The sequence below is a fragment of the Schistocerca piceifrons genome, chromosome 3 (assembly GCF_021461385.2).
Source record: "Schistocerca piceifrons isolate TAMUIC-IGC-003096 chromosome 3, iqSchPice1.1, whole genome shotgun sequence".
In the NCBI taxonomy this organism is placed as follows: domain Eukaryota; kingdom Metazoa; phylum Arthropoda; class Insecta; order Orthoptera; family Acrididae; genus Schistocerca; species Schistocerca piceifrons.
Window position 1 is genome coordinate 959236292 of NC_060140.1, and position 22240 is coordinate 959258531.

The window sequence follows — 22240 nt, forward strand, 5'->3', positions numbered from 1 at the left end:
AGGAAAAATACATCTGTGTCATTCAGTGATAATTTTTTATGGTTTCAAGCCAAGAAGAAAATAAAAATGTGAAAAACCAGCCTGCTAACTCACAGATAAGTCACAACAACATCCTATTTTTAAACATTCAGGGTCTTGAAAATAAAGTTGAAATTCTGGATGAGTCATTGCCACAGAATAAGTATTCTTTCTTATGTATATCAGAACATTGGCTTAAACCAGAACAAATACAATACTATGTACCAGAAGGTTATAAATATGGAAACAGTTTTTGCAGATCTCAGTACCGTAATGGTGGTACTGTTATCTATGTTTCAAATGAAATAGAGTGTAGAGAACTAGATCTTGGTTGGGCATGTGTAGAGAAACACTTTGAAATTACCGGGATCATATGTGATATAATGAAACTTATCATAGTATGTATCTACCATTCCCCTGACTCAGATGATAATACTTTTTTAGATAATTTAGACAGTGTACTCTGCTACATAACGAAATGGAAACAGTATGTAACTGTAATTGGGGGAGACTTTAATTCAAGCTTTGATGTAACATGTAACAAACCCAGTGTAAATAAGTTACTGAATATGCTGAGGCAGCACAACTTCCATCATGTAAATTCAGAACCAACAAGACTACAAGCGTGCTTGGATAATGCTTTTGTCAACTGTGCTCGTGATATGTACTCCACCAAGGTAAAGGAGTTTGTTTTCTCAGACCACTCCATGTTAACAGTAAAGTTAAGACATTTTATAAAAGGAGATGAGAGCAAGGCTGGACAAAAGTTAACAAAATCTAATACCTTAATATTAACAAAACACAATCTCATAAAACTAACACACCAGTTGAGCATAACAAACTGGGACAAATTATTTCAAAACTGTGATTCCAGTGCCCAAACAGTTTATGAAACATTCCACAATTACTTAACAGGTATTTTAAAAGCCCATCTTGTTCAAAAGAAATACCATAAAACAAGAAAAGGTAAATTTTGGTACACCAAAGAACTGGAGAATCTAAAAAATAAGCTACTGCTGTTGAAGCCCCTTGCCAAAGTAAACAATTCTAATGAAATTAAGGATCTTGAAAAAATCACTAAGAAACTGTATAAGAAAGAGTTGCAATTAGCGAAACTAAGATACAACACAAATTTCATAAAAAATAGTAAAAACCAATGCAAAACAGCCTGGTCAGTAATTAATACTGTTAAAGATGAAGTCAGAAACTTCGACAAGACAGTCCCAATACCAGCAGATACATTCAATAAATATTTTGTAAGCTGTGCTGATGATATCAAAAAGCTGATCAGTAAACCCAATGTAACATATATAGATTATCTGAAGAGAGCAAACCTAAATCATAATAGGGCCGGATCATCATTGAAACACTTTAGAGAGGTATGCCAACATGAAGTTCTTAAAATAGTCAAAGAAATGAAAAATTCATACAGTACAGATATTTTTAATATGTCAAACAATCTATTGAAAGAAATCATACATTACATTGCAGCACCATTAACGTATTCTATAAACCTGTGTCTCATAGAAGGGTTTTTTCCTGATCCTCTCAAACTATCCAAGGTAACTCCAGTCTTTAAGAAGGGTGTCAAATCAGATCCTGCAAACTACAGACCAATTTCACTAATTCCAGTACTAGGAAAAGTCTTTGAAGGCATAATATATAAGCAGATGTATGAGTACCTAGAACTAAATGGTATGTTAAGTGCATCACAGTTTGGTTACAGAAAAGGAAGGTCAGCTATACATGCCATAGAGCTCTTAGTCAGAGACATTCTAGCAGCATTTGAGGACCATGTGCACGCACAGGTAACCTTATGTGATCTGAGCAAAGCTTTTGACTGTGTTGACCACTCACTTCTGCTCTCTAAACTTGAGTACTATGGAATATGTGATAAAAGTTTAAAACTCATCAAATCATACCTCAATAAAAGGAACCAGGTGGTGAGTTCAGGAAGTCATCTGTCAAACATACTCGAGGTTCAACATGGAGTGCCACAGGGATCTAAATTGGGACCACTTCTTTTCCTTGTACACATAAATGACTTACCAGGAAATATAGATGTAAAGACATATATGTATGCAGATGACACAACTTTTCTATCTGTAAACCATGTACTTGATAACCTTGTAAGTGATATGAAATTGGCAAAAGAAAATGCAACATCATGGTTTAATGCCAATGGTCTGCTATTAAATGAGGAAAAGACCCAGAATATGTGGTTCAGTCTATCAAAGTCTACAAAAATAGAAAAACAAAAGGCAAAGTTTTTAGGTATTGTGCTTGACAACAGTCTAACATGGAACTCTCATGTTGATCACATAGTGGTTAGGTTGTCAAGAGTTACATATTTGTTGAAGAGACTGATGTGTTGTGTGACATTTGAGTACGTAAGGACAGCGTACTTTGCCTTTTTTCAATCTGTTTTAAGGTATGGGTTAATACTCTGGGGAAACAGCAGAAAAATAAATGAAATTATGGTGATCCAGAAGAAAGCAATCAGAGTAATGGCTAAGGTAGATAATAGAACACATTGTAAACCATTGTTCACTAAATATAGAATTTTAACAGTAATTAATTTATATATTCTTGACAGTGTTAACTACATACTTGCTGAACTTCCTAATTTAAGTGTAACAAATGAAAGACATGGCTACTATACAAGAACGTGTACTTCTCTGCTGTTGCCACAAAATAGATTAGCCAAAACTAACAATAGTCATAAGTATATGGCAATTAAAATATATAACAAATTGTCTAAAAATGGGTCAATCAAGCCTGACAAATTATTTAAAGACAATGTTCATAAATTCTTGTTAACCAATCCATTCTATTCATTACAAGAATTTTTAGAAATGCCTAATATCAACTTAAATGTGTAAAAAAAATTTTTTTTTTTGTAAAATTAATAAGTTAAGTGAACTGACGAAGTCTATTGCATGTAACAATGCTGAATGACTAATAAAGAATCTGAATCTGAATCTGAAACGTCACGGACGTCAAATACCCATAGAGGTCTCTGCACCATCGCACCGTAAGCTGTGGCGGCGCGCATCTCCTGGCCCGCTTTTAGTGTGAGGGTGCCACAGTGGAACACGTGGTTCCAGCGGCCAATAGCGGCACCCCCGATAGCGTACTTAAGCGCCTGCCTCGCACTCAGCCAGCGAGTATAATCTCATGTACGTCGGTTTACACCTCGCTTCGCGCTAGACAGCTTACTTCCTTGTTCTGTGTACAAGTGGACGTGTTTGTTTCCTTGTTCAATCTTGTTGTATTCGTTCTGTCCTTCGTTTGTCGTGTACGTCCTCTCACGTTGTGTTGTCGTTCGCGGGCCTCTCCGTGGGTCCCGCCGCACTTTCCGTCATTGCTACCCCGCGACTGTCCTGGTTGCATTTACAACATACATTTCGTTCATTTTCACTATGATGCAATTTACCTCGACATTAGCAATTTATATGGTACAAACAAGTACAAATGAGGTAATATATACACAGTTATTTCCGTTATAGATCAATACTTATATATACCCCCATTTTCATTCAAATGTCTAGTATTGACCTATAACGGAAATAACCGTGTATATATAACTTCATTGGTACTTGTTTGTACCATACAAATTGCTAATGCCAAAGTAAATTAGTGAAAATGAACAAAATGTAACTACTTTTAATGATTTCATCCTTTATATAAAATGTTTATTTTGTACAATAGCTCACAGACTACTGATGTCTCACATTGTTTGTTTTATGTATGGTGTGTTATATAGGGCCTGAAGTTGGCTTTGACGCAACGTTGAAACTAGTAGCCAAATAAATATGAAATCTTAAGTACAGATGGAAGAGTTTCATTTTTAATAAAATTTACACCAACTAATGTCCCACCATCATCCAATTTAAATATGGATGTACAAAGATCTTTCAAACTTGGTGAGGTGTTAATGATGGCTTTCTTTGCCACCTTAAAGGCATTCTCGATTAACATAACTAACACTCACGACCGTTGCAACACTTATTCAATGCAAACCTGATTTTCAGCCACATAGTGACACTATTGGCACCACACTTACGCAACTGGTACAAATTCTAATAGACACCCATCTTACAGATGTAGAAACATGCCTACCAAGTTTTGTTTGTGCCGCACAATTCCTTCTTGGTGTTGCCATTTTTTTGCCAACAGTATACTTAATAATAAAAACATACTTACCTTGTAAACAAGTAATTCATGGAGTGAATCTTCCAATGTTGTGCCATTTTCCTGCATCAATGTAACATATGACATGGCAAATGGTTTCTCAGATTTGTCTTTGGCTTCAGTCGATGAACGATGTTTAAAAGTAAATTTCAAATGGCTCGCTTTGAATTCTTCTATTGGAATTGCTACTTTAAAAATCTCGCACCATCTTGGCCTATCTTCATGATAGTAGATCACAGAACGATACTCATTTAATGGTTCGACACCACCACCTAATGTTATAACACCCTGTGAAATTTAGGAGGCAAAAGGAATTTAGAAACTTCAACAAACATTGCAATAATCATGCTGAAATAATGTTTCAAAAATTGTTGACCAACTTACAGGAATGCTCTGACCTTTCTCATTGCAGACTTTTACAGTGACTTCAACATTTTTGTCAGTAGACTTGCTGCCTTTAGAAAATTCACCAGAAACAAGCATAAGGTACAGATCATTTCTAACATCACCGGGAAGAATTACTTCAGGAAAACCCATTTTCCTGGCAACTGCAACATTACCAAGAACAAGATGAGGGTTCTCTTCTCTCACCTGCAAAATATTAAAAAATACAACAAACAAATTAATGTTACTTGTTCATAAACGAAAATTATAATGAAATACCTCTCTAACAAATGATTGTACAAAGCAGTTAACCTTAGATTAACACAGAAAATTAGCTCAGATCAAGCTCAACATGGAAAACTGCATTGTATACATGTTAATTGTAGGTTATATTGCCGTGAAGCAGGATCATCTTTGACTGGCAAAGTTCTGCTGATCAAGTCCAAGTTCAACTGTGATTCTCAGTTCACAACCCAGAGGTATTAAAAAGACAATGATTTTGTTTGTGCAAATACAAGTTTAAAATAAATAATAAAGATGTTGTTATTAACAGAAAAAAATGTTAAATAAATATGTGAATACGCCACCCTCCCATTGCTGAAGCTCGAAATATTTGTTTAGACGTGTAAGGTTAGTTCAAGAAATTATTGGCGCTGAAAGGAATGAGTGCAAATAATAAATGACCTCCTTACAATTCTTGGATATAGCTCATAATTAATGTGATTAGCTTTAGGTATTTTACAAACACTTTTCAGCAGCAGTGTAAGAAAGGAAATTCAAAATATTTGCAGTGAAAATTTTAGAAAATTGAGTTCAAAAGAAGCCAATAATGACTGAACACCTCTTACAAGGATGTGCACAGCTGAAGACAGTACTGGATGGCAAAGTCTAGAGGAAACCTTTATCCAGCAGTGGATATCAAACTGCTTACGATTATGATGGAGTGAAAATAATAAACAGAGAAAATTAAATAAGTATGGAAGCAACACATGTAAAAAATGAAGCAGGAAGAAAGAATTTATGAACAAGAATAGGAGAACAGACATGGAGCATAGACAGAAACAATATATTGCTTCTGGAGGAGATTACAGGATCACTTGCATTGCTGAAAGGGCAGTTCTGTTTGGAAATTTTTTTTTTTTTTTTCCATTGACCGGTACTCACATTATTTTATTTTAGCATTTTCTTTCCTGCAGCTACTTTATCTTATCCTTATGTACTAATACCTCCCTTTTCCCATCAGTCCTTATCAGTTCCTGTGTAAACTACTACTTCCTTCCATCACTCACAGGAACTCTTCCTGCATTCCACATGAATCAAGTCACACACTACTAGGCGGCTGCCATCTCCATAGTTCTTTCTTCTGTATTATGCTCTTACTATAACTCTTCCCTCCGACAGTTTCCAATCATCCCAATTTCATGCTGCATTCTCAATTGCTATTTAGATCCCACTCAGAACATTCTAATATACCAATACATACAATAAGAAGAAGAAGAAGTACGAAAAGGGAGAGAAGGAAACATAGTAGGTGAATATGGATTGGGGCTAAGAAATGAAAGAGGAAGCAGTCTGGTAGAATTTTGCACAGAGCATAACTTAATCATAGCTAACACTTGGTTCAATAATCATGAAAGAAGGTTGTATACATGGAAGAAGCCTAGAGATACTGACAGGTTTCAGATAGATTACATAATGGTAAAACAGAGATTTAGGAACCAGGTTTTAAATTGTAAGACATTTCCAGGAGCAGATGCGGACTCTGACCACAATCTATTGGTTATGAACTGTAGATTAAAACTGAAGAAACTGCAAAAAGGTGGGAATTTAAGGAGATGGGACCTGGATAAAATAAAAGAACCAGAGGTTGTACAGAGTTTCAGGGAAAGCATAAGGGAACAATTGATAGGAATGGGGGAAATAAATACAGTAGAAGAAGAATGGGTAGCTTTGAGGGATGAAGTAGTGAAGGCAGCAGAGGATCAAATAGGTAAAAAGACAAGGGCTAGTAGAAATCCTTGGGTAACAGAAGAAATACTGAATTTAATTGATGAAAGGAGAAAATACAAAAATGCAGTAAGTGAAGCAGGCAAAAGGAATACAAATGTCTCAAAAATGAGATCAACAGGAAGTGCAAAATGGCTAAGCAGGGATGGCTAGAGGACAAATGTAAGGATGTAGAGGCTTATCTCACTAGGGGTAAGATAGATACTGCCAACAGGAAAATTAAAGAGACCTTTGGAGAACAGAGAAACACTTGTATGAATATCAAGAGCTCAGATGGAAACCCAGTTCTAAGCAAAGAAGGGAAGGCAGAAAGGTGGAGGGAGTATATAGAGGGCCTATACAAGGGCAATGTACTTGAGGACAATATCATGGAAATGGAAGAGGATGTAGATGAAGATGAAATGAGAGATACGATACTGCGTGAAGAGTTTGACAGAGCACTGAAAGACCCAAGTCGAAACAAGGCCCCGGGAGTAGACAACATTCCATTAGAACTACTGACGGCCTTGGGAGAGCCAGTCCTGAAAAACTCTACCATCTGGTGAGCAAGATGTATGAGACAGGCGAATGCTCTCAGACTTCAAGAAGAATATAATAATTCCAATCCCAAAGAAAGCAGGTGCTGACAGATATGAAAATTACCGAACAATCAGTTTAATAAGTCACGGATGCAAAATACTAACTCGTATTCTCTACAGACGAATGGAAAAACTGGTAGAAGCTGACCTCGGGGAGATCAGTTTGGATTCCGTAGAAATATTGGAACACGTGAGGCAATACTGACCGTATGACTTATCTTAGAAGCTAGATTAAGGAAAGGCAAACCTACGTTTCTAGCATTTGTAGACTTAGAGAAAGCGTTTGACAATGTTGACTGGAATACTCTCTTTCAAATTCTGAAGGTGGCAGGGGTACAATACAGGAAGCGAAAGGCTATTTACAATTTGTTCAGAAACCAGATTGCAGTTATAAGAGTCGAGGGACATGAAAGGGAAGCAGTGGTTGGGAAGGGAGTGAGACAGGGTTGTAGCCTCTCCCCAATGTTATTGAATCTGTATATTGAGCAAGCAGTGAAGGAAACAAAAGAAAAATTCGGAGTAGGTATTAAAATCCATGGAGAAGAAATAAAAACTTTGAGGTTCGCCGATGACATTGTAATTCTGTCAGAGACAGCAAAGGACTTGGAAGAGCAGTTGAACGGAATGGACAGTGTCATGAAAGGAGGGTAGAAGATGAACATCAACAAAAGCAAAACGAGGATAATGGAATGTAGTCGAATTAAGTCGGGTGATGCTGAGGGAATTAGATTAGGAAATGAGACACTTAAAGTAGTAAACGAGTTTTGCTATTTGGGGACCAAAACAACTGATGATGGTCGAAGTAGAGAGGATATAAAATGTAGACTGGCAATGGCAAGGAAAGCGTTTCTGAAGAAGAGAAATTTGTTAACTTCGAGTATAGATTTAAGTGTCAGGAAGTCGTTTCTGAAAGTATTTGTATGGAGCGTAGTCATGTATGGAAGTGAAACATGGACGGTAACTAGTTTGGACAAGAAGAGAATAGAAGCTTTCGAAATGTGGTGCTACAGAAGAATGCTGAAGATTAGGTGGGTAGATCACATAACTAATGAGGAGGTATTGAATAGGATTGGGGAGAAGAGCAGTTTGTGGCGCAACTTGACTAGAAGAAGGGATCGGTTGGTAGGACATGTTCTGAGGCATCAAGGGATCACAAATTTAACATTGGAGGGCACCGTGGAGGGTAAAAATCGTAGAGGGAGACCAAGAGATGAATACACTAAGCAGATTCAGAAGGATGTAGGCTGCAATAGGTACTGGGAGATGAAGAAGCTTGCACAGGATAGAGTAGCATGGAGAACTGCATCAAACCAGTCTCAGGACTGAAGACCACAACAACAACAACAACAATAATAAGAAGAAGAAGAAGAAGAAGATGATGATGATGAATATGAAGAAGAAGATTTGTATGATCAAGTAAAACCAAACATAAAATAATATCTAGTTAAAGAGAAAACGCATGCACCTCTCTTCAGGTAATCATAGAACAAATGACATATCGCTCTATGTATCCACATAAAATAAAATTAAACAGTGGAAAACCCAGGATGGAATGTACCAATATTATGAAAAGCAAAGTTGCTACTCACCATATAGTGGAGATGCTGAATCACGGATAACCTTTTGGCCAACAAGGGCTTACCCTTCAGCTGTCAGAGTCTGCAGTTTTTGTGTGTGTGTGTGTGTGTGTGTGTGTGTGTGTGCGTGTGTGTGTGTTTGTTTCTTTCCGTCGTCTATTTTTCGACAAAGGCCTTGTTGGACAAAAGCTTATTTGTGACAGTCTTTTTGTTGTATCTATCTGTGACTCACCATCTCCACTATATTGTGAATAGAAACTTTCCTTTTCATAATATTAAAACAAAATTATTCATTTTCATTTTCCAAATGACACACTGCTTGGATTATCTTGACAAGGCACTAAATCATAATCTTTTGTCATTATTGTTTGAGCTGTTATTTGAATAAATAGATAAGATCTAGTCAAATGTACCTGCTTTATGTCTCCATGAAGTAACTTCAGACTAATCCAAAGTCCGTGCCCTTTATGGTCTCTTTGAGGGACTTCTTTTAGCAGAAGTATTCGACGAAGTGTTCCATCTAAGTTATCACGTTCTGCACATCTGCAAAACAAAAATTTCTTTTTCACATGGTGTTTATCAAACATTTCCTAAGTTAGTCCAGATCATTTTTGGGGTTAATTAAAGAAGAGTTAATTGTTTCAAACATAGCAGTTAAAAGCAGGAAAACCTACATTTACTGATAAATAAGAGCAGACTTACTATTAATTTTTGGAACTGCAGTAATGATTTGCCAACAGCCCACGAGTGTCGGAGGCTGCACACACCAAGCAAATGTCAGGCAGTGCATCGAGCAGCTGTGTTGTGTGTCTCACCTACGTTCGGCAGTCACCTATGAGACGCTAAGCGCGCACTCCGCGCCGCCTTCGAGGTGGAAGGACGTGCTTTGCGTCAAATGTGCCACCGAAAATGGCGATTGCTGATGTTGGGAGAAGAGGCGAATGCATCTTCTGTCGTGCGACTACATTATAAAGACGCCAACAGCCATACCATGTTGAATACACCGGTTCTCGTCCGATCACCGAAGTTAAGCAACAACGTCAGTACTTATATGGGTGACCGCCTGGGAACTCTGGCTGTCTTCGTTTTTTGCTTTTTACTCGCAACCCCTGCCAGCCCTCTTTCCATACCACCTTTCTGTTGTGACAAAGATACGTCCTTAAGCTTTTTAAACGACTGCTCCCCTGCTGTTACAAATATTTAATTACCTGATACAATTTCATGCTTTCTCCTTGTGACAAATAACTTAAGACTATTTGTTAGCTGCAACATTGTTCTATAAAAAACTTCAATCTTTCTACCAAAAGTTGAGATGTGCACAGTCAAATGTCTTTGAAAGATCACGAAATATCACTTGGTGGTATTCTGTATTTTAATGGATGTCAACTTTGGTGAGTGTATGTGTAAGTGGCATTCTTAGTATAGCATTCTTTCTCATTCTTTGTAATTTACTGAACATATATTTAATGAAGTTTCGGGATTTCAGCCAGGTGAACAAACTTCTTGTTTCAATATTCTGGCGGACAAGTATTCAGGCATCTTGAGGTGAGTGTTTTGCACTGGAGGCTGCTAGTTCACATTGCTAACTTTATACCAAAAAATGGTACAGAGATGCAGGTGCAGAGGCAGCTACTACATGAGTGCCCTCTGTTGAGTTTTGTGCCCTGTTTGAACACTGCCCCAACTATGACATGCAGGCACATGCATAATGGTAATACTACTTGTATGTTCTCTGTCAGAACGTGGGCTCACAGAGTTAAAAATTCAGGTGTCAAATTAATAAAATTAAGTATTGTTAGGCATCTCATTAGTCATAAAATATTTTCTTTCTAAAAAAAAATTAAAGAAATCAACAGGTCCCACATCTTATTCAGTTGAAAGCCACCATCACGATTAATCAGACCTTCCGTCAAATGTATTTCCACTAATTTCTTAATAATTGAATCCCAGAAGGATATCACCGAGTCCAAGATTTTCTTGGCAGAAAAATCCATACAATGCTAAGCTATGGCTGATTTACTGGGCTGCAAAAGGTGAGTGTGGCACTCACGTTCAATGAACCTTTCATGTACTGTGCGTATTGTTTCACCACACTGCCACTGCTTTGCCACACTACCACGGTATTCTGTAAATTCCAGCCCTCCTCAGTTTCAGATCACCCTTTATAAAACAGAGAAGAGCACAAATCTTTGTAGGTGCCTGAAAGATTACTTTGAAATAATGTTTCCTTAGGATTCTGCCCAATTTCAACGAAATATTGCCGAAATGTGGGAGGAATGTCATGGACATGAACAGCTCCTTCTTCTCTTGATTTTGTGGGTGGTCATGTTTCTTCCTCCTTTTAAGCTGTTATCATCTTTCAGCACAGATTGTAAATGTTCCATTTCTTCTGCAAGACTGTCTCTCTATCACATGCAACATGTGCCCAGCGCTCCAATGTTCGAAGGACCCCACATAATTTGCGACGGGTGATCACAGTTAGACACCTATAAATACAGGTCTGTATGTGTGGGCTAACAGTAAATGGAATGCCCCAATGATCCATCCACTTTCCGACTGACCAAAACGTCCAGAAATGGTAGACAGCCATCCTCCTTCACTTCAGTCTTAAACAGGACATTCTCATGGATAGAATTCATATGCTGCAGAAAGCATGAGAGTTGTTCTTCACCGCAGCGTCACACTACAAAAGTATCACATCAACACATTGCCAGAAAACTTAAGTTCTGCCACATCGAAAGCCCTCTCCTGAAAGTCTTCCATACATAAGTTTACTGCCAGAAGGGAGAGAGGACTACCCACAGCTACACTGCCAATTTGCTCCACACATTTGTGATTCTTCAGTTTCTCCTGGCGTATTTCTTGTTTGAACAGTTCACGGGTGTACTGCCGGTCCATAGTGTCCAACGGGCACAATATTTCGGCGATCAGACATGTTGCCATCGTCAGGTGTGCTGACGAAAGCTCCTGAGGGTGGGCAGCCGAATTAAATCCCCTCCCCTCACGAGGCGTTCTCTCCGTGGTCCGCACCCGCACATTGGCAGTCGCTGAGACGCTAGCATCGGCGTCTGTGGTGGCGTCAGTGTAATTGCCACATCCGCCCTAGTTGCCCATTCGTTTCCTTTGCTGAGCGTCTTTTTTAGACGGACGACTAGGGCGGGTGAGGCAATTACACTGACGTCACCACAGACGCCGATGCTAGCGTCTCAGCGAATGCCGATGTGCGGGTGCGGACCACGGAGAGAATGCCTCGTGAGAGGAGGGGATTTAATACGGCTGCCCGCCCTCAGGAGCTAAGTTCGTCAGCGCACCTGACGATGGCGACATGATTGATCGCTGAAATACTGTGTCCGTTGGACACTATGGACCAGCAGTACATCTGTGGACTGTTCTTGCTCCAAACATTCAGTGTTGAATGAAAAGTAGATTAAGGGACGAGCATGATGAAACAGAGCTGTTATATCGGCTTTGAACTTACTGCAAATGAAACCACGGGTGGAAGCCTTGGGAAGTGTAAGACGAAATCGAAGCTTACTAACAAGTCTGATTCACTGGGTTAAAGTAACATCAGGCTATTAATAAAATCACAAGAGTTGTGAGTATGATTAAAGCACTTTCGTGGGAAAGTCTCAGTACAGAAGCAAGATTTCTAGCCAAGTTAAGTGTAAAGAGTGCCGATATTGTTCACAGTAGGATGTAATAGAAGACTTTTTTGAATCTTCGGAACACCCTATAAACTCGGTGGAGCAGAGTTCCGAGGTCTTAATCTTTTTGCAGAAAAGAAGAATAATTCAACAACACTTTCTTTTTTCTTTCTACTCCTCCTGTGGGTCTTTATCAATCTTTCAGTATATTAGTTCACTCAATAAGCTATAGAACTTCTGGTCATAGACGTAACATGGCAATAGCACAGTGACAATCCCCTCACCCAGCGAAAGGGCCACCATCTGAAAATCTCCTCACAACTTCTGCAGTGCAGCCCTTTCCACAGAGGAAACATTGCTCTTCTGCGGTGAAACTCTCATTAGTACATGACATGTTTCACACTTTATTTCTTCTACAGTGTCAATTGTATGAGGTCTAACATCTTCCTCAACAACACTAATAAAATCAGTTAAAGGTAAGATTCTAGGTTTAAGTGAGAAGTTCAAGCCTTTCCCAATCACGTACAATGTCACATTGTCTGAAACCTTATCTGTAAAACTTACCGAAGAGTGTCAAAAAGTATCTTCATCAATAGACAGGCAAATTTCGAATATTGTCTCGAAACAAGACTCCTTATGGACTCAGTCCAACTCTCAATTGCTATGCTTGCCCTATGTGTGATAAACTTCACAATGGTGGTCTTGATAAAATGTGTCACTCTGGCAAATGTTGGGATGAGGCCACTGTCCCAGCACTTCAGTAAAAAGCACAAAGAACTTTATCTCACTTGCATATTATGTACTTGCCCAACCTCCGGGTATATTGTTATTGCCAAAGTGGGATGTTATTCTAGAGTACATTCTCCTCTTCCTCCTTCCTTGCCTTTTCCCATTTCTTCATAGCGTCAGAATTGTTACATGGGTTTTGGCAATGTTAGTGACAGCTGGTGGCTTGGTGCCCTTCATGACACCACCACTCCGCCGCCGCCGCCGCCCTCCTCCCACTCCCCCTGTATGGAATTTCTCCATCTACCTACATTTAAAGTTAATCTCATGTTCAAGTAGTGAGACATGTTGTAAATGTTAGCATAGTGTGTATTTGAAATGGGATGTGGGTATTATCCCAGCGTTTATCTAGCTTAAAAACTACATCCAGGCTGGCCAGCTCACTAGCACTCATTGTTAATCCACGAGGCAGATTCAATCTGTGGCAGGCCTGCCAACTCAAATTCTGGATGCAATGCGCTAACATTCTAGGCTTTCCAGATGTGCCCTATTCTTGAGTACACTCATTACACAAATATTTTAAAAACTTTTGTCAGCAATGAGTAAGTTTCATTTTTTCATTTTTATCAAATTAAAACAAACTATTGACATTTTTAAAATAAATTCTGTTATATGACAGGAAACATACAAAACAAAGATGTGAAAGAGAAGGAAAAGTCAATGCAAACACTTGATTTCATAAAAAACAATGGATAAGGAAGTGTCCAGAGCATTTTGTGTCTTTTAGAAGCTCACATTTTTATCAACTTCTCTCTTCCCCAGCACCTAGAAGTTCCTGTTTTTCCCATTTCTTAATTTCTCCTGATGATGGAAACGTTAACGATTTTCAAAAGCTAAAAACTCGAGTACACTTGGCAGCTTGTGAGACTATTAGTCCTATTGTAACTTTTCTCAGCACCTTCTAAACACGCAAACTGTAGCATATCATTCCTGGCTGTGCCAACTGGCTCACAATCTGCACTTTGTGGACACTGTAATGAAGTAAGCTGGGATAATTTTAATTCCCCTCTTGTTTTGCCATCTCCCTCCTTAAAAATTCATGTTGTTCTTGACTAATTACCATTAACACACGTGACTATAACCTGCATTTTCATTTTCATAAAAGAGAAAGGTTGGCCCTCAGTTTTAAAGAATACAACACCAGATCCAATTTTGTGCCTAGTTTTATGTATGTAATTGATTTTATATAATTTATTTTGACTATTCCTAGTTAGTATCTTTAATTATAGGGAGAAATGAGTAATTGTTTTGTAACTTAAATTCTGCTGTTGACATATAACCAAATATAAATTCTGTACTAATTATAAACATTTGGAAGATGAAATACTAGTAATTTTAAAGTATCTATTTGGCTCTATTCAAAAACATGTTAGCAAAATCAGCCCTGAATTAATTCCAAAGTAATTAACAGTTTTGGAAAAAGTATTGGTTGTGTAACGGTATTTGTTAATTTGCTGATTTAAACAAATAATTTGGCCTAACTCTTGCAGTATAAGAATTTTTGGTTTATTCAGTTAATTTAATGAGTTAAGTTTTAATTGCAATTTCTGTAAATTTAACTTCAAAAAATGTGTAGCTTCAGCACCTATTATTGTGATGATATATAAGGGCCCAATTTTTGGTCACGAGGCAGTCAGTCCATGGCTGAGTTTCAGACGAGAAACCTGTGTTAATTAGAATGACAACACTGCTTCAACTTAACTGTGGAATAAGTGTTAAACAATTAGGCCATGTGTAAAAAACAATGACAGTATCCAGAATGAGATTTTCACTCTGCAGTGGAATGTGCGCTGATATGAAACTTCCTGGCAGATTAAAACTGTGTGCCCAACCGAGACTCGAACTCGGGACCTTTGCCTTTCGTGGGCAAGTGCTCTACCAACTGAGCTACCGAAGCACGACTCACGCCCGGTACTCACAGCTTTACTTCTGCCAGTATCTTGTCTCCTACCTTCCAAACTTTACAGAAGCTCTCCTGCGAACCTTGCAGAACTAGCACTCCTGAAAGAAACGATATAGTGGAGACATGGCTTCGCCACAGCCTGGGGGATGTTTCCAGAATGAGATTTTCACTCTGCAGCGGAGTGTGCGCTGATATGATACTTCCTGGCAGATTAAAACTGTGTGCCTGACCGAGACTCGAACTCGGGACCTTTGCCTTTCGTGGGCAAGTGCTCTACCAACTGAGCTACCGAAGCACGACTCACACCCGTTACTCGCAGCTTTACTTCTGCCAGTATCTCGTCTCCTACCTTCCAAACTTTACAGAAGCTCTCCTGCGAACCTTGCAGAACTAGCACTCCTGGAAGAAAGGATATAGCGGAGACATGGCTTAGCCACAGCCTGGGGGATGTTTCCAGAATGAGCGCACACTCTGCTGCAGAGTGAAAATCTCATTCTGGAAACATCCCCCAGGCTGTGGCGAAGCCATCTCTCCGCTATATCCTTTCTTTCAGGAGTGCTAGTTCTGCAAGGTTCGCAGGAGAGCTTCTGTAAGGTTTGGAAGGTAGGAGACGAGATACTGGCAGAAGTAAAGCTGTGAGTACCGGGCGTGAGTAGTGCTTCGGTAGCTCAGTTGGTAGAGCACTTGCCCCGCGAAAGGCAAAGGTCCCGAGTTCGAGTCTCGGTCGGGCACACAGTTTTAATCTGCCAGGAAGTTTCAACAATGACAGTGTCTGCTCAATATGTATCTTTCTATTCTTCAAGAACTGTAAACCTTGTGGTTAGGCTTTTATTGCTCGTAGATGTTCAATAGGAAACTATTGTGGCAGTATGTGGGGCTTTGCCTGTTAAAGATTAATTAGGCTTATCGAAAGGTAAACAATAGTCCAGTGTTATCTTCGTTTATGGTTTGAGTGCGATTTTCCATTATCATGCCTGTCCCATCAGCTGAGCTGTCTTCGTCTAACACTGTTTGGCTGCAGCAGCAGCAAATTCAGAAACTGCTACAGGGCGTAGCTCACCTCACTCAGTTTTTGGCTACTACAGCTGTTTCTCGGCACACAGCCACTGAACCTGTGTCGCTTTTTCGTATGTTCGACAGCCAGAAAGATGACTGAGACCTGTGCTGTCAACAGTTGGAGTTGCACTTTATGGCATACGGCATACAAGGTATGCAACACAGCATCAATTTTCTTGCCAGTGTGGGTGCAGAAATTGAGTTTCTGTTGTCAGTTTCTTTCTGGCTCTCATCCAGAGGACACAAACCATGAATTGTAAGTTGGACACTTAAATGTACACTTTCACTATGTCAGTCTCCCCCAGCCACGCAACAGGCGTGCCACGTACTTGGTTAATATCAGACAGTCTTTTTACTGTTTTCAAGTGAGCTTGTTCCTGAACAGGGTCCAGACAGGGCATCCATAAGTATTGTGTGTGGCAAGCTGGCCCACTTGCAGTCAGGTAGGTTGCAACACGGTTGGCATGCCATGTGGTACTCCACGTCTTGTTCCCAAAAACAGTTACTCTCGGCCCAGCCCTTGGCTGCGACACTATCAGATGCTGGCTCTCTCACCATTGGTGCAAGTTTTATCAGTGCCAGCTCTGTTACGGCTAGCCCTCCTTTCGGCATCATGCCTGTCGGTGCTGGCCCTCCTTTCGCAACTCAAGACTGTCGGTGATGATGCCAGCTGTGTCATCAGTCCAGACGTCACTGGCCCTCTTCTGGCCAGCACTTATGTAGTCACTCCGTCTGTCAGCGATGTCTTCAGTCCTGTCACCAATCCGGATATCACTATCCCTGTCTCAGCCAGCTGACGCATCGTCACCAACTGGGCCGAGAATGACTCCAGTCTGGTTTTCGCCCACCCTCTTCTGGCTGTCACTCCTGACAGTGCGAAGCCTGTCGGTGATGACGTCATTCCTGTGGTCGGTCCCCGTGTTGCTAGCCCTCCAACTGTTGCCAAATCTGTCTGTGATGACTGTGGTCCATTCGTCAGTCCTCATGCCAGTGGTCCTGTTCCAGCTGGCTCACCTGCCATTGCCTACCCTGTCTATGTCCACACCAGCTGTCTTGCCAGTGTGTTCGTCACCACCTGTGCTGTGGGTGATCCTCTTACCACCGCCACCATTGCCATGTAAGTGGCCAGCCCAGTCATTCCCACTGGCATTGTCACGGTTGCCCGTGCAGCCATTCCCATCGCTGCTGTCAACCCTCCCACCAGCCCACTGTCTTGACCTGTGCTGCCAATTCCATTGCGTGTTCTTTTGGGTCCTGGGTTGCACTTTTTTTTCTGAAAGTTTCACTAACAGCCCAGCAGATGCCCAGCCTTCCCCCACCAACTGTGACAGCCATTTGCCATTCCCTCTATCTTCACACACACAGCATGCCTTATTTTGTTGGGACAATCTTCATTGTTAAGTGTGGTTCACTTCTTCATTTTCATGCAAGTGGCGCTGAGCTTTTTCAGTTGTTCTGAAATGTTCTATTCTTGCACATCAGCTGCCAAGGGTCTACACCCCACGCTCAGTAGTCTTGTTCATTGTATCTTGTACTCAGGGGCTTCTGTCAAGTCAAGGATTCTGACTTAATATATTGCTTTTGATTCTGTTCAGTGCTGTGAACTTCAACACCAGTTGTCTGGTCGTTATTCGTAGTGACTACGGAGGTTGCTCCCGTTGACGAAACAATGTCAAGGGAGACGGTTCGCCACTGACTGCTGCTGTCATTCGCCCGTGTGACTGGACTAATTCAATGCCTTCTTGTCAAGCTCAATCGCCTCCTCTGGCACCTGTGCCTTTGATGGTTCTTGCACCATCTCCCGTTTAAGTCCACACGCTGCACCCCAATCGGTCTTCAACAGCCATCCTGCCTGGCCATTCATGCCTCTTCTCATCCACCACACCCAATGCCACTCCGCCCTTCTCACCGCCGTCACAACACAGCAGCCACGGATGGCCTCCTTTGAGATGGCATTGTCGTCTCCTTTCTCAGGGGGAAGGGATGTTGTTTATCGGCTGTAGGCTGCATACGTTGCTGCCAGGCCTACATTTCTGCCGCGCAGAGTTGCCTGTCAGTCACCCGCAAATGTCTTTCCCCTGGTGGTTGCGTATACATACGAGACAATAAGCTGCCACTCGAATTCAAAAATCTTAGCAGTAATCCACACACTTTCAAATCGAAACTGAAGAGTTTCCTCATGGGTCACTCCTTCTATTCTGTCGAGGAGTTCCTTGAAAAATTAAGATGATTCTCATTGTATTGCTGATAGCGTTTGCTTAAACTTATGGACTGATTTTCTTTCAGGTTCATGAACATTTATTTTTATCTGTTATTACATTTTATGTTGTAAGTTCATGTACTGACACATTCCATGACCCTGGAGATTTGCTCCTCAATTTGGTCCTACGGAACTTGACATTTAAATAAATAAATAAAATAAGACAAGCATCACATGGTCATGACCCTGTGCTGCATATACACAGTATGTTTATACGCCATTTGTACCAGGTCCCATCACAAGGCAGCAGCTATGCTTTAGAGCCACATCCACACCAGGAAACCAGCAGCACTACTATCAAAGAACAAACACCACACGCACATCACACGGTCAGAAATGTACTTTCACATGCACCTGCTGGATGTATAAGGCCAGGCACAGCCTCCACCAGGTCAGTCGCAGTTCGAGTCACAGTTCAATTCGCAATTCAAGTCGCAGTTCGACTCTCAGTCCAATGCTGCGCAGTCACTGAGGCAAGCCCAGATAGTCCACTCTACTTTGCGCCATTGTTGTGCCTGCGCTACTCGATGTGGCCCGGTTTCTCAATGGGTGCCGCCCTACAGCCATAAGGGATGACTCTTTCAGAAGATCTTACATCTCCATCAGTAAACTTTGTGTTTGTTATTTCAAGTGATCAAACAATTTATAACTTGTAGTTTTTGAGACAAACATCACTGTGAATTTGTGGTGTTAATAAAGTGTTTGTATTGAAACTTCAGAATCATCTCTGATCACAGCAGCAACCACATATTAAGTGCAGGATGGAAAACTTCGAATTTTTCTCAGCGAGTGCTCTAGTTTAGTGAGTGTGCACATGCTCAATAAGAAGTCTCTTATAAGAGAATGGAAGCAGTAGCTAGCTTGAGGCGATGTTAAATGAAAAGAACCTAACCTCTGAGTTTTTACCCTATGTTTATTCATATATACTAGAAAAAGTTACAGTTCCCATGATGGCAATATGAACAGTGAAACAATGCCCTAACTTATGACTTTGTAACTATAAAATAAGAATGCCATATTCTTGACTTAAAATTCACTAAGCATTGAAGAATTTATGTAAAACACAGGTATGATAAAAAAACTGTGGAACGATGAAGATAGTACTGCACACTGATACAAAATCAGCTGCTTCATTTTTTGCTCTGTATACATAGCATTTGTGGTACGATAATGCAATATACTGGGTCACTTATTTCTGAACAAAGGAACTGAAGCTGCAAAAATAAAATTAAAAGACTTAAAGTGCGCGCACGCGCCCACTCCCACGCGCACGCGCGCACACGCGATAACAGGATATGGATGGGAGGAGAGAAGTGAATCCTGTCTGGTGCGGCACACAGGGACTAGAAGGTGGCAGAACAAAGCTGCCACGCACTGTGTCTGGGGTCTGTGACAATGGGAGGGGGGAGGAAAGGGAAGTGCAAAGGAGAAGAATAGAGAAGCGGAAAAGATCAGTGGATGCAGTGGCAGACTGCTTTTCATCCCGTCCCTTCCACCCAAAGTCTCTTGAGGGTGCGCCTGGCCTTCTAGTCCCTGCTCACTTTGCCAGGCACTACCCACATCTCTCCCTGCACTCACACCCTGCTATCCCTCCCTTCGCCATCCATCTCCAGGCTGCCGCTTTTGCTCAGCACAGTTGCATTCAGGGCAGAGTGGCTGCAGATAACAATCATGCGTGCATGAGGTGTGCTTGCTTTTGTAAATGTGTGTGTCTTTCCTTTCTGAAGAAGGCTTTGGCTGAAATCTCAATGTGTAACAGCCTTTTCGTTGTACCAGTCTGCAACTCAATCCATGCTTAGTAGCAGTCTGTCCTTTTCATTCTGCAGGATGGGTCATAAAGCACTTTAGAACTTTGGAATGATTTAGAAATTTATTAAGATAACTTACAGAATAGTCAGGTATGTCATTTTGTAGCAAACACCTTCAAGTTCCACATAAAAGTGTCAAGTGTCATTTTGGTTCAATGTGACTACCATTTGTGATGTGGCAAACTTCCCACGGTAATAAATTTCTCTGTGCACTCAATGCAGCAAATTGGGTGTAACTTGCACAACGGCAACGTAGATTCAGCTTTTCGTGTCAGCTAAGTTGTTTGGTAGAGAAGGAACATACTAATGGTCCTTAATGAAACCCCATACAAAGAACTCCAGTGGTGTCAAGTTTGGGGAGCGAGATGGCCACACAATTAGTCCTTCACATCCAATCCGACGACAACCCATCTGAACAAAATTCTTGTGCGAGGAGTAAATTGTACACCTGCTAGAAAGTTCTTTACTGTATTTGCTGCAAAGTTTACACTGAATGATTGTTTTGGTTTCATGAAACAAACTCTACAACACACAGCAAGCATGCTATACACTAGTGAAAGTAGCCATTTTAATTTTGCACGACACTGGTGCTCCCGGTGGCAGAATGGGGCACTGATGCAGTATGTGAATAGAACTTTAGGTGATTTGTTACAAAATGACACATTTACAAATTGTGTAAGTTACCTCAATAAATTTGTAAATAATTCCCAAGCTGTAAAGCCGTTTCTGACTTGATATTCTAACCTGGACTTTCCCTTGCACTGAGAAAGAACTGAAAAAAAAAACTAGGCACTTACTAGGTGAACTTGAAATTGTCAAGTGACAATGCTTATCAGTGAAATACTTACAACATATGATGACAATATTAGTGTTCAGTCCATGTCCATACATTAATCAAAGAAATTGATCAATCTTTAGTATATAATAGACTGTAGCACAGTCAGTCTGTGATACTAATATTTCTTGTTTCCCCATTAATTACTCTAAACATCTTGAATGTGTTCTATTTTTCCTTTCCAAGTTTAACTAATTGATGCTTGTACAAGACAAATAAATAAACAATGGTTCTACACCAAGTAATATTTTGGTAGATAATGTCATTAAAACGCATAACCTCAGCACTACAAAGTTTGTTATATGGCTTCTGTATGGACTATTTATGAAGAATACATTTCCAAGTAGCATAAATATGTAACCATCTATTCATTCAATATTAATGTTAAGCTCTCTATGAGCTGGAGATACACCTCACAAACATCTGTCGCTTCAGTTTTAATGAAAACATTATTAACCTTTCCTGTGGAGACTGCAGCACATACCTACATCTATACTGCAATTTATCTCAGAAACAGAGCAATGACAAGACAGTAAAAACGCATTTTAAGATAAATAAATGCTAACAGAGATAAAAAGTTCAGGAGAAGTAAAAAAAAATTTAAAAAAATGTCAAACTTTATAATGCTAATGCAAAAGTGACTTACTGCAGAAATGGAATGAAGTGGTGTTTCTCTTCATCACTTTCCATCTTTCCACAAAGGAAAAGGGTAATATCCATTGCAGCAACTCCCCAAGGCCTCCTCATACCTTCGGCATGTAGTTTCTTTGGTACTTGAGAGCTTCGACGATGATCGATATCCCTCACTTCCATCGCACCAATTCGAATGATATAGCAGACTAGATATACTTTTGATCTTGTCAGATCTCTACTACCCAGATCCTACAATCAGACACTTTTAATTAGTCTCACTAACACACACACTTTCAAAATAACAATAGCTAATGGCTATTAAGATGACCTACAAATTCCCCCCCCCCCCCCCACAAGAGCAGCGAACATTCATCATCAACGTGCAAGGTGTCAAAAATGATAGTGTATTCACTGTGTTCACAAGATAAATTATGTTACCACAATAGCATAAAAATAGCAGTATTCTTAATTTGCTCTCTTTTTAAAGGCATTTTGAAACAAACACACTGGCTTCCATTGTGGATTTGATCTCATATTTATTACAAATAAAGTTTAGA

At 40.2% G+C, this 22240-nt stretch overlaps 1 protein-coding gene across 1 annotated transcript in view; it reads right to left on the minus strand.

Moving 5' to 3' along the window:
* The window catches only part of LOC124787750 (dedicator of cytokinesis protein 1), a 413210-nt gene that overhangs the window by 323170 nt on the left and 67800 nt on the right, over positions 1-22240 (minus strand). The window contains exons 7-10 of the mRNA XM_047254617.1: positions 21697-21932; positions 9172-9301; positions 4597-4803; positions 4225-4500 (exon numbers count right to left, since the gene is read on the minus strand). Of these exons, the coding sequence (XP_047110573.1) occupies positions 4225-4500; positions 4597-4803; positions 9172-9301; positions 21697-21932 (849 nt within the window). The remainder of the gene's footprint in view (positions 1-4224; positions 4501-4596; positions 4804-9171; positions 9302-21696; positions 21933-22240) is intronic.